Genomic DNA, 13,646 nt, shown 5'->3' with positions numbered 1-13,646 from the left:
GGGGGGGGGGGGCAGGTGAGCCAGCGGCGGAGAAGGCGAGTGGGTGGGCAATGGCGGGGGGGCAGGTGAGCTGGCGGCTGAGGAGGCAAGTGGGTGGGCAGGTGAGCCAGCGGCCGGGGAGGGGAGCTGAGGAGGCGAGTGGGCAGGCAGTGGCTGGGGGGGCAGGTGAGCCAGCGGCAGGGAAGGCGAGCGGGTGGGCAATGGCGGGGGGGGCAGGTGAGCCAGCGGCCAGGGTGGGGGGCTGAGGAGGCGAGCGGCGAGTTGGTGGCTGACCTGTTCTACTGATCTGGTCTGGCTCCGATCCCCTCTCCAAGGGTTGCGGCTGTCTGGAGGTGCCTGCCTTCCACGCCTTCCTCATTCACACAACAGGGCAATTGATTACAAAGTGGAGGGAAGATCTTATTCTACTTCTAGCAAAAAGACAGTTTTCTTTTACCTTAATTATACTACCTTAGGGGCCCACTATAACATATTACCAAGATTCAATAACGCTGTTTCGGTGGGGCGGTGCTAGGGAAGGAGGGTTTGTTTCCGCGGGGCGGGCGGTGCTGGGAGGGGTTGTTTCGGGGGGGCTGGGCAACGTTGGGGGGGGTGTTTCGGCAGCGCTGGGGGGGTGGGGTTCGGCCCTCAGCTGTTTTCTTTGGAGTAATATGGCCCTCGCTGCTTTACGAGTTGTGCAGGCCTGCCCTAAACAAATGTTTCCTGAAGTCTGGTCCACAAACCAGCAGCTGTCTATGGAGTGCCTGCTAGCCACATGGTGCTACTCTCCTCTAGGTTTCCAGCTGCTAAACTGCACTCAAAAGAAACTAAAGTAAAATTAGGAAAACATGTAATGTACTTTCCCATGTAAGCAATTGCTGCAGATGCCAGGAGGGTGTTATTTGATCAGCAACAAAGGGGAGGTAGTCCACACTATAATGAACAGGAAAGGGAAGTGGGTCCACCAGACAATAACTCTGTTAAGATGAGCTTTGAACAGTTTGAGAGCCCCCTTCCCTAAACTGTGTGTTCTCCTAGAAAAATAAGCAATTAACTTAGTTTATCTGAATTATAAATAAGTCTATGTCTTCAGACATGAATATTCATGTATTACTGCTGGGAGCCAAGCAGTCTCTCTGTTTCTTTCTGAATTTTTAATATTAATCTGTATTTTAGATACGATCCTCCATGGTTTGTTCACTAATATTATTATATGTTTAAAATGCAATGGACACCCAGTTCCCCTTAAATCAAAATTTTAATCTAGAAAATGCACTTGTTTTTCTCCTGTAAGTTACTTATTTTATGTAGCTCAGTTTCAATTTTACATTTTCATGAATCAAGAGGGGAGGTTTTTTTAAAAATAGAGAATTTGAACAAGATCAGGATTTATCCACTTGAGGTGGCAAATAAAAAAAGCCTACTTTTCTAAAAAGAAATGTAAAATCAAATAATTGAAAACTTAGTATTTAAAGCTAGGAAAGGATCAGTAAAGATGCTGGGAAACTGCCCACTATTAACAACTGGAATGAGATTACCGACTCACTTCACAAAGGGTATCCTTCCACTAGAACCTTTAACTAAAGTTAGCTGACTGCTAATTAACTCGGGTTAGCCAACACATTTGTACACCCTAGTCTTGGCACTTCACAAATATTTGTTCCACAACACAAATGGTTTACATTAGGTAGAGGGTAGACAGACAAACTTTTGTGGAGTGTCCAGACTAATGTGTACAAACGTGTTAGATAACTCAAGTTAATTAGCAATCAATTAACTCAAGTTTGAAAAACTAGTGTAGACAAACCCACAGATCACCAAACTATTAACTTGAGCCATAGACAGACCAGATTTGAACCAGCGGCAGAGGTTGGATTCCATATATCATTATCTATCCTCCAAACCAAGTCCCCTCTTTGTAAAAGAAGAAAAATTACATATTATCCCTCAATATTCACTTTACATCTTTCAAGAATTCCACACTTCAATTTGTAAAATGTTAGCAAGCTCAACTTTTTCTTATCTAACTTTGGGAGCAAACAAGACCACCAATTATTCTTTGAAACCAAACAATTTTCAGTGATTTATACTACCACATTGATATGCTGCCTTATCACACAGTATAATCATTTTCATACCCAAGTCTATGTATGGACTAACTTCCCAGCTACTGTCCTAACCTATTAAACCTTTATTATTCCAGCTGTTTAGTAACACACTTCAGAGGTCTGAAGTGCCATACATTAACCAAAAGATATGAAGCAATCACAATATCTTCCTAGGTTTATTCCCTTTGGAAATCCCTAAATTCCACTGTCTAGTCAATCTACCTCCCTCTCAACACTTACTCATGCTACTTTATCTTAAAAGCTGAAATGTAGGCAGAATAGACACCACTAGCGTGTGTTATTTATGAAAGGCTTTGAGAGAAATGTAAAAAAATGCTATACAAATAGAAGTTGACTGCTGTTATTAATGGATTAATTTTTCATGTTATCCTGTTCTTCACTTACTCCAGTTATATCCAACAATGCTATTTCTTTCCCATTATTATTTACCTTAGAATTACCTTCCGTGTGGTATTTGGCACAGGATCGGAGCTGAGTCACCCAGTATTGTTTTTCCTTTGCATCAGCAGCTAGAACAGAAACAAAAAAGTGCAAGAATTGTGCATAAGCCAATTGACATTACAGAAAAGGGAATGTTTCCAGCACTTGATAACAGTTTAAAAGTACCTTACCTAAGTGAAATTAAAAGTCTATTTATTGCATGAGGCCTTGTAAAAGTGCACCAGGCTAAACCAATTTAGTTAAATCAGTAACATTTTCTCAGAGACAAAGCCTAAGCCTCAACCTAAGAAGATACTCTGTGACTGAAGAAAGAAGAAAAACAACTAGTTTTCCACAGCTAATTCATCCATATGATGCAGTAAAAACTCTTATTTATTAAAATACAGTTACTTTGTGAATTAGATCATAGAATCATAGAATATCAGGGTTGGAAGGGACCTCCGGAGGTCATCTAGTCCAACACCCTGCTCAAAGCAGGACCAATTCCCAACTAAATCATCAAGATTTTTTTTAAAATTTGCTCCCAAATAAAGATTACCCCAAATAATCAATTTAACTATTTTTACTTTGCAATGGAAAAGATGAAGTAAGAAATATTTAATTAAATAATTAGTTTAATATATTATTTTGGCAGGTGCTTTTGAGACCTTAAAAAGTTGCCTTTTTTCCTCCTTCTTCATGGTATATAAAGGAAGCCTAAAAAAATAAAAACTGGTGATTTTTTGTGCTTTGATTGGTTTTTTTAAAGAGGGTTTTTATTATACTAGAAAGTTGTGCCACTTTAAACTATCCCAGTACAACCCACCCGTAGTGTGGATGCAGTTATATCTGTGTAAAGGTTCTTTATATTGGTACAGCTATTCCCATATGGGAAGGGGAATACATGTACTGAAAGAAACCGCCTTTACACCAGTATAATTATCCACACTAGGGTCTGCAACAGTATAACTATTTGGGTAAAAAGTAAAATAAATAAATTGTATCCCTATCCAAAAGTTAGACCAGTAAAACTTTCAAGTTTAAATCCAGCCTTAGATATATCAAGAATGTAAAGTTGGTTTTGTGTAGTTTTTCTGGAAGACTGTTGGGTGTCAGAAGCTGTGAATACTTAACCATTACATTGAAGTGCACAAGGATGTTGAATCTTTAACAAAGTCTTCCTCCACTCACATGTTAATCAATCACTGAAGTTAAGTAAGTTTTACCAACCTCCCTCCCAAAAAATTTAAGTAAATTCAATTCAGTAAGAGTTTTATAGTCTGACTAAAAATCTCTAAAAACCCTAACATGCTGCCTTGATGCACTGAAAAGCAGCATAAAAGGGCACAAGCTCAATTTTTCTCCCCTTTGCACACCACCTTTAAAATTATTGGAAAACAGTGTTTGCAATTTATACTAGTACGCATTCTATAAGAGAGTATTAAATGTATAATTCAGTTATGATGTATCAACTACTAAAAATTCTTATTAGCAAACCACTTTGAATCATCATTAAATGCCATATCAACATTAAGAACACAAATACAAAATTACACGTACTGCTGAATCTCAGATTAATGGTAATTCAAATTATCAAATTAATTTTAACAATAAGGGAACAGAAGAGGGAATATTTTATTAAATTTCTCATCAGCTATGTTGCCAGTACAACAATTCAGTAATAAGCAGCATGCTGCTGTGCGTAATCTTGTAAATCTCAGTCAGTGGGCAGAGCACTGTAGAAGTTATGAGTACACTAATCGTAACTGTTCAAAAACTAAGCTCCTTGACAGAAAATCCCTTTGTTACTTTGCTACGCATCCAAATGTCTATGCAATTTAAATATTGTGTTCAAATCTTTATGCCTCTTCATTAGGGTTTCTGTTTGCTTTACAGTAAATTCTAAAATAGGATGGCTAGCTAGTTTGCGGTTAAATTGTTAAATCTAGCCTAACCCTCACCACAATTTTTTTTTTTTAAATACAAGTATATTGGACTGAGATTTGTCACACATCAAGCCAACCAACAATACTGCACCATCCCTATGCCACGGTTATGACACCATAACAGTAGATTGTATAATTTCCTACGGCAATGTACAAAATTGCAGGTTATTTTTCTACTGTATTGTCTAGCATGCAGTAAGGTAGCCATAATCAACATAACTTCAACTTGATTTTTTGTCATAATTGTGAAAGAAGGTAAAGACGAAAAAAGTTACAAGAATGGGAGGAAATGCTAGTCTTATATAAGCATGTTTAAGAAGTAGCTAGTAGATTACTATACCTCTCAGTTTATATATCTCTCCATTAGCAAAGTATACTACCAACATGTGTGGCACTTCGTCACTGAGAGAGATTATAGCTCCAGCTAAAGACAGGGCTCCTCGTGGCTTCTGGTTTTTACTTTGTTCATTCACAAAATACTGAAGAATCCCAGTCTCAAAATCCAGCACAAAGTACCTGTTCAAAGAAACCACAATTGTATAGTTTTTCTTTCAAAGAATTTTTCACGCAGCTACTGAAAAGCAAACATGGGTTAAATTTAATTTAAATTTCACAGAAATGTTAAACAAGGAGGAAAACATTTTTTGTTATATAGTATCCTGTACACTTGAGGATAAATGTATCAAAACAATACCTTTATTTCAGTTTGGTGATAATACAGAAGAGTCCAGGTTCAATGAATGGACATGGGAAAAGGTGTTTCTAATTGAACGTGATCTTTAAAGAAAGTCACCCCCCTCCACTCATACAGATTTCACTGAAACATCCCAAATGTGGTGCCCTGTCAAATATATCTATGTGCCAAAAATGGAAAGCTAGGTGAGTATGGCATTTTATGCCTGTCACTTCTGGGTTTGTGACAAGCCCCTGTGCCTGGCAAGGCACTTACTACTTTTATGACATCATCTGTCCAGATACCCAGAGACACCTCTGCAGCCACCTGAGTCCACTTGCACTGTATGCGAAAGGGTGGGCCTTATTTGCCTAATTATATATGCAAATATGACCCCCTCATTTCTCTCAATACTTTTTTAAAAAAGAAATATGCAAATACTTTTGTACAGGGTTGAGCAGAACACAAGATATTACAAAATATAATCAGAAGGGAAAATATCACATAAGTCCCATTATGGCTGGGATTTTCAAAGCTGGTCTAAGGGATACAGACATCCAGTTCCCATTAGAAATTAAAGTAGGAAGTACAGAAACCAGCCTGTAGGATTGCAGTTGGTGGGGGCTTAGGGAGGGGAATCTTCAAGTCAGCAAATCTATCACTTTGCCAATAAAATTCCAATAGCAGGGGGAAACCCATCCATCCAGATATTCAAATAACTAATAGTAGGCAGGTGTCAGTCCCAGTGAAAATCCATCTGGATAACAGTCACTGATTCAGAGAGTCATCAAGATATAAAGGATGAAAGCAAAGTCTTATGTGACCAAATGAAAAGAGAGTTTGCTTAAAGCAGTACTACCTGAGGTAAACACTTTATTTGAAGCTTACATGTTAAGATTGGTGAAACAGTCAACTATTGATGGGGAAGTCACACAATACTCCAAAAGTATAGTCCACTAAATTTGATAAACATCTAGTTACAAAAAGTCCTTACTTTAGTTTGTGTTTTTCACCCTCTCTCTCCCCTCCCCACCCGGCTTTGAGAGAAGCCTTCGAGAGAACAGAGGAATGACTTGTGTAGCAAACCGATGGAGAGTACATTTACAGGAGATATGTGCAAAATCACAGTAACACCTCCCATTAAACTTACAGTAGAAGTTGCCTAGCTCAGTATGAAGAGAACTGACATTTTAATCAATAGTAGTTTATAGATCAACAACGTTGCACTTCACCTCAGAATTTGAAATTGCAGCACCCTACATCCTCACCACTTAGTTCTTTGCCTCCCTAACCTATGAGACAACCCCACTTCGATCCGCACACATCCACACACGGATTATATCGGCCAATGCATAATAAATCCATTGCTAAGATTACAGTATTTGCCACATAAATGGGGACAAATTTATTGCTACTTGTACAGATGAGATGATTAAGTAGCTAATTCATATTTATTTTAAATGTAAAATGAAAATGCTTCCACTTTAGCCATCTCAAACTGAGTTACTCTAGCCCAACACTCAAGAACTGGAAGCACAAAGCATTTCTACTAATCCATCTTAGAACTGTAGAAATCTTGATGCATATAAATCCATCTTTAAATCATGTACACTGAACCAAGTCTTCAATAATGTATAACCTTTGCCAAAGTAGTTGAAAATTCTGTCCTATTTCAGGAAAAATGGTCTATTAAACACAGCAGATAAGACAGAAGATCTTACGCAGATGCAGGTGGCCTCTTATAGCACCTAATAACGTGTGGGTAATGACACTAAAGTAAGCATTTGGCAGGGCATTATTTGTTGTTGTCCTTCTGGATCAAACATTTAATATGGGAACAGAGAACAAAGTTTCATATTGCTATACACAGATTCACGTCAGTTGCGAAGTGCTGTTGGTGATTTACAGTTCTGCAGCTCTTGTCTGTAAAACTGCAACTTGCCTTCAAAACAAAATAATAACCTGGGTGTCATCTTTGACTCAGCCCTATCTTTGGACCCACACATCCAGACTGTCTCTAAATCTTGCCACTGCTTCCTACACATTATTTCCAGCATTGCCCTGTCTGTCTAGGCTTTCGAAGTTCTTGTCCAAGTCTTTATCTCACATTTCAACTAACAAACTTCACCTCTCTGGCACAATTGCTGCAGTCTCAGGCTGGTCAAGTCCACTCAAAGCTGCTGGTAGGACAATCTTCCTGACTCATTCTAACCGCTTTGTTCCCCACTTTGCATGCCTCTACACTCTCCCTTGCATCAAACACAAGGATCTTGTCCTCACCTTTAAGGTCCTTCATACTTTAAACCTACTCTTCCAAAACATTTTTACTTTAACAGAGAAAAAGTGAGGTCAATGGTGCAATGAAGACACCAACCTCAATCACCCACTTCCTCTGACACATGCCTCTATGCTTTTTGCTATGGGAAAAACTGCCCATCACAAAATTGGTAGAACCACTACTTTCACCTCCCTTCAAATCCCTCTGCTTACAAAAAAAAAAACTTAACTACTGAGATAATGACTAGGGAGGTGATGAGCTGAATCCTCACACAACCACCACTATTTGGCTGTTTCATCTCTCTGTCACATCTGGTCATAAACTTACAATTCTGAGCTCTCAGGGGCAAATATTGTCTGTGTGTTACTTGTTTGTATGACTGATATCTATGCACAATGGGATACTCATCTCTGACTAGGGCCCCCAACTGCTACAATATTAAAATAAAATAACTGATAAGTATGTTAAATCTAGCAAAGAACACTATTTAATAGCCTACTGAATTCAGTGGACCAGGAAGAGAAGGGGTGGGGGGGGAACAGAATACTATTAGCGAGGGCTTTGATCTGACATTTTAATCCATTTGTGCCTGTAAGGTAGTGACCAAGCATTCTACCATTTTCACAAGCCAAATACAGTTTTACAAACTTAATGTTACCAGCTCACCTATTTATAGTAAAATATTAATATTTAGGCTGGACTTTCCAAAGGAGCGCATGCAAATTAAGTGCCAAACTTTGACTGAAATTCAATAACAGCTGGGGATTTTAACTCACACAGGCTCCTTTGGAAAGCCCAGCCACAACCTTGACATTTTTGTATTGCATCTCTATAGATAAAGGTCATACAGGGGTTTGGAACATGCAACTTTCCATACTGTATAACTTCCACCCCATTTAGTCAAGTATAGAGTTTTGTGTATCTCTTCCCGCAAATTGGCTTAACACTTATTCCAAAGCAACAGCCAGAAATTTCAAGTTATTTTAAATAAATCAGTAATTTTTATCTTTCAGTAAGAAAAAAAACACAACACGGCAAAAATAAGCAGTATAAATCATATCCTGTTTGGACAAGAGCTTTCATGGGGTAAAGTTTGCAGTAGGCATCTTGAGATACAGGGAGACAATCAGACTGAAATTTAGTCAATTTCAAAAGGAAAGATAAAATTACTTGTATGTATTATACTAGTCCATAAGTCTCCCTGTCAATCTCTGTGATTTTGCATCCTGTTTTCCTACTTTTAAAACATTTTTCCCTCTTCCTTGTTGATGTGTGAAAATTTTACAGAAATGAGAGAGCTGACTCACCAACTATATAGGAAATGACATGAAAAGGGTAATAAAAATACACTGTAAAATCCACAAAGTAAACAAAACTGAAAGGTTAAAGAAAGTATTTTCTCTAATCTTTGTCCAGTATAGTAATTTTAGGAATTTACCTGTTAAATAAACAGGGTACAAAAAAGTTTCTAAATCATCTTGATCTGAGTGCATCTGTCCAGCAGTCCAACTGACAGTCTCTTTCAGTTTGTTTTCATGACATCACTTATTTATCTAATTAAATAAATTGTTCTCATGAAAGCCATCCTGAGCTTGAGATCTTATTTACATTGTTTCCATCCCTTCGATGTTCAGCTGTGAATACACTTACCACCGTTTTAGACAGGTCATCCTTTTGGTCAGCGTATAGTACATTTCGCATCTTATGCCACCTTTGAGAAAGGTTATTATCGTCTCCCCTTTCCCACACAAATTACCATTATACCTAATTCAGGAAAGATCCATAATTCAACAAACACTCTTTCCATTTCTTTCTAATCAACATGTAATTTTTGAAAGTGTTCCTGTAAACCAGGATAAGAAATGCGTAAGACAAAACATACCCTGTGCATATACAACTTCAGATAACACCAATCAGAAAGTTTTCATTTGTCTGGCATCTACTTTGGTATAAGGGTGATGTCTACCCTACAAGCGCTACAGAGGCAGCAACACCACTTTAGCCCTGTAGTGTAGACACTACAGCAACGGAAATGATTTTTCCATCACTGTAGTAAACCCCCTCCTTGAGAGACAGTAGCTAGGTCAACAGAAGAATTCTATTGACCTAAATACATCTATGGGGGCGTTAGGTCAATCTAACTATGTCACAGAAGGCGTGAAATTTGTCACAGCCCTGAGTGGTGTAGCTAGGTTGAACTAAGTTTTAGGTGTAGATCTGGCCTACCTTTTAAGAGCTGGGACCTTGTCTTAGCTACCTGTAAAATATCTAAACACACTTTTGGTACTATACAATTAAATAGTAACATTTTAGGGCATTTTATTTAAAGTAAATAAAAGTTGCTGCTGTTGGTCTATGCCAATCTTAATTATTTTTCAGTGTTCTACCTCCTTCATTTCTACCATGTGGATCAAGGAAAAAGAATGCAATTCTCTATAGAAACATAACAACAACCACAATTTATATTGGACAGCCAGGTTTAGGTGAATGGAATAGCATGCCAATACAATTTAGGTAGTGCTGTTGCTCTCTGACCCAGGAATAGGCCAAAGGATGAAAAGGGTCTGGGACTTACTCTAGTCTCACACTCTGACCCGGACTGTGGCATAGAAATACTGCTTATAAAGGTCCCACGCAGTGTTAGCTCCTATGGTAACATCAACTGGTGCTCCACTTCCCTCTTTAACTTAAACCAGGGGTTCTCAAACTGGGGGTCAGGAGCCCTCAGGGGGTCACGAGGTTATTACATGGGGGATCATGAGCTGTCAGCCTCCATCCCAAACCCCGCTTTGCCTCCAGCATTTATAATAGTGTTAAATATATTAAAAAGTGTTTTTAATTTATAAGGGGGGGGTGTCACACTCAGAGGCTTGCTCTGTGAAAGGGGTCACCAGTACTAAACCTTGAGAACCACTGACTTAAACACATACATCGGAGGTATTGCAGATGTGGAAGCTACATGAAATTGAACGCAACACTCCCACGGCATAAGCAGGAGGAGAAGAGAGAGATTAGAAGGTGCCCTAAAAGGTTTTGAAGGAGAAGCCATGAATAACGGAGATGGAGAGAGGGATTAAACAATGATGAAGGAAGAAGAACAAGACTACTAAGAGAATATGGCAAGAGAAGACACAGAAGAAAGGAAGATGGAGGGAATCCATTCTTCCAAAACCAATGTCTTGCCAGTTACAAACAGGAGGCTTTGCCTTAAGACGACCCACTTCAGGCATCAGCAAAGTGCAGGAGGAACAGGGAAGGATTAGATTTCTACCTTCCACAAGTAAAAACAAAATGAATATACAAAACAGTGGAGAAGAAGAGAGGGAATGGACATCTATCACATACATTTTTGGAAATTGTTATAAAAGAAAAGAAAAATGTACAGGGGAAATCTCCCCTTTGAGTTCTGGAAGTCATTTATTCAGAATATTACAAACTATAAAAAGAGAATTCTGGTGCCAACTTGTTTACATCTATTTAATCTTCAGATCTTTTTCTCCCTTTACATTTTATTGTCATTTCTTTCACAAAATATACATTTATCCAACAATGATACATGACTCTAGATTTCTATATTTAGTTTTAAAGATCAATACTTATGAAAATTTTACCATATCCTTCAGAAACTGTCCTGGTGGGGATAATAGGGAAAATTACATAATACTAAACACTTACAATAGAAAGACACACACAGGACACATTAACTTAACAATAGCACCATTAACCGATGTCTCCCAATTGACAACACTGTCATATAGAATGGATTGTGTTGTGAACGTTCATTAAAAAGAGTCTGACTAAAAGCAAGTTAAAATGTTATTGCTTTGGCACTGGTAAAGCTGATTAAGCACCACTCTAAGCAGAAAAGTGAAGTTATATAACAAATATCCCAATAATTGTTTATATTTGATGTATCTTGGTCCTATATGAATTAATTCAATCTGTTTTCATGATCAAAATGATTGGTCATCTAAACCTACATTACATAATGCATAAGAGGTAAAGCCAGTGTACATTACTACTGTTAGATATGATAGGATATGTTGCTGTTCAAACATTAAAATTGTCACCATCCATAACTGTTTAACAAGTGTTTGTTTGAGTACATCAGCCAGGTCCAAAACAGAGAGATTACTGATGCTATAAACAACAATGTTAAACACTCTGCCCTCCTTAATGAAAAAAAAATTATTGCTGATTGTTTTCTGACATTTCTAGTAAAAAACAAAGTAAATGAATCAGAAGCTTGATTTTTTATAAAAGTAATTCATGATCTCATCAATACCACTGAATCATTACAATTAACTTATTAATCTACCTACCATATTCCAAACTCTTCTGCTTTACCTTAGAAAAATCTCCAAAATGTACTTATTTAACAACTGATCCTCTCCACTCACTCTAATACGCTTGACTTCTATCTGTTGCATACATTCATCTTAACAGTATTCAAAGCAAACAAACACCATACAATATGAAATATGGCCATATTTCATTCTATTGTCTGGGGAAAAGCAAAGAATTAAAAAAGGTTCAGTCATTCAAACTACAGCCAATTCTTTCATATGGATTTTGTGGACTTATTACTATGAGAATTTACTGCTGTAGACACAGGAGGATTTACATATTTATATTCTTCAATTAAAAGATTTAATTGGAAAAATGTTTTTAGATTTTATGGCTTATTAGGAGAGTTATGCCCAGGTTTTATACAACGTCTAACTGAACTACATTACTTGGGTATCTTCAGTCTAAGTCATTTTTCTTGCTGGAGGCAAATGCATTGACATACAAGTCTTGGATCATTGCAGTTTTCCAGTCTGCCAAATATTTAACCCATCGGAATAGCAGAGTTATACAATATTGGCATCTGTGATAGAAATGGGCAATTTATTAATTACTTCAATAATCTCAAAATAATTAATACACTTTTTATCATTTGGTGTCCTCCTAACTCATTTACTATTTCTGAACAGAGGCAATACATTACCCAGTGCTACAACAGGAAAACGGCAGCTCTGAATTTTTCAGTGGCTTTCTTCTCGATTGATGTTCTGTTGATTCCTCCACCCAACTTCTCTTCATTTAAAATCTGTTCTTCAGATAAGTGTTTTCCCAAGTCACTGACAAAATATACTGCAGAATACTCTCTCTTTTAATTTTGCTTTACCAGAAAAGTGAAATTTGTTCAGACTACTAATGTCTCTTGTTTTGGTGCAACACAGCCAAGCCTTCACTCAGTAATTATAGATCATCCATAATAGAATTGCACACTCCAGCATTTGCCAGACAAGTTTGGTAAGTAGTAACTCTCACATGTCTACTAAGACTGTCACATTGTCCTAGTTTATTGTTCAAGACAACCTGTACACTACGCTAGAACTTCAGAATTCAATTAGTTAAAAATCCATGTGTATATTTTTCTGACCAAGACGTCACTTTCACAAGAAAGGCTGGGGGAAATCAGATTTCTTTTATTTATTTGTTTGTTTGTTTTTTTTAAAAAAAGAGTATTATATGCTTGGTCTACATTTAAAAGTTACACCAGTAGAGCTATGTCAGTTGGGTGTGATTTTTTTTTTATATATCACCATAGCTATGCTGGTATAAAGCCCTAGTATAAACGCAATTATATCAGCAGAGAAGTCCTTTTGCTGGTACAGCTTATTTCTCTTGGGGAACTGGTATAAACTATATCAGCAAAAGAATTTTTTTTTTTAAATCAGTTTAAGCCATGCCTATGCTAGGAGTATTTGCTGGTATAGCTATACCAGCAAACCCTTTCTAACGTAGATAAGGCCACAGAATCAGTGACACACAACATGGAACACCTCTTCAGATTTACTTTTTTGTGTAGAGACCTGTAATGATGTGCATTCGCTCTCGTGAGCATCCCCTTGGCCGAGTGCACCCGCCTGCACTCACTCCCTCTCAGTTTGTCCCTGCGCTGGGATAGAGCAGTGCCCCAGGGCTCCCTCCCTGGAGACAATGTTTTTGCCCTCTTGGGCTTCCTGGCTACAGGTCTCCAACTGGGACACTATAGCTCAATTCCCCCTCTGGGGTGCCTCACTGTCCAGGCCACATCCCACCTGTGGCTAATAGGGGGAGGGAGGGTCCTGGGCCGGCCCACTACTCTGGGTCCCAGTCCAGGGACCCTGTAGATAGCAACCTCTGCTGTGTCCCTTATGTTGCATGACTTCTCGAATTCCCTGGGCCACTTC

General features: G+C 38.1%; 1 protein-coding gene across 1 annotated transcript in view; it reads right to left on the bottom strand.

Annotated features, from left to right (window-relative positions):
• Window positions 1-13,646, bottom strand: part of OSBPL10 (oxysterol binding protein like 10) — a 170,024-nt gene that overhangs the window by 111,843 nt on the left and 44,535 nt on the right. The window contains exons 2-3 of the mRNA XM_026649361.2: window positions 4,815-4,990; window positions 2,538-2,617 (exon numbers count right to left, since the gene is read on the bottom strand). Of these exons, the coding sequence (XP_026505146.1) occupies window positions 2,538-2,617; window positions 4,815-4,990 (256 nt within the window). The remainder of the gene's footprint in view (window positions 1-2,537; window positions 2,618-4,814; window positions 4,991-13,646) is intronic.

This window comes from Terrapene carolina, unplaced genomic scaffold, assembly GCF_002925995.2.
Source record: "Terrapene carolina triunguis isolate 2854851 unplaced genomic scaffold, T_m_triunguis-2.0 Scaffold84, whole genome shotgun sequence".
Lineage (NCBI taxonomy): Eukaryota > Metazoa > Chordata > Testudines > Emydidae > Terrapene > Terrapene triunguis.
The sequence above is the reverse complement of the archived record's forward strand: the minus strand, read 5'-3'. Positions and strand labels throughout refer to the sequence as shown.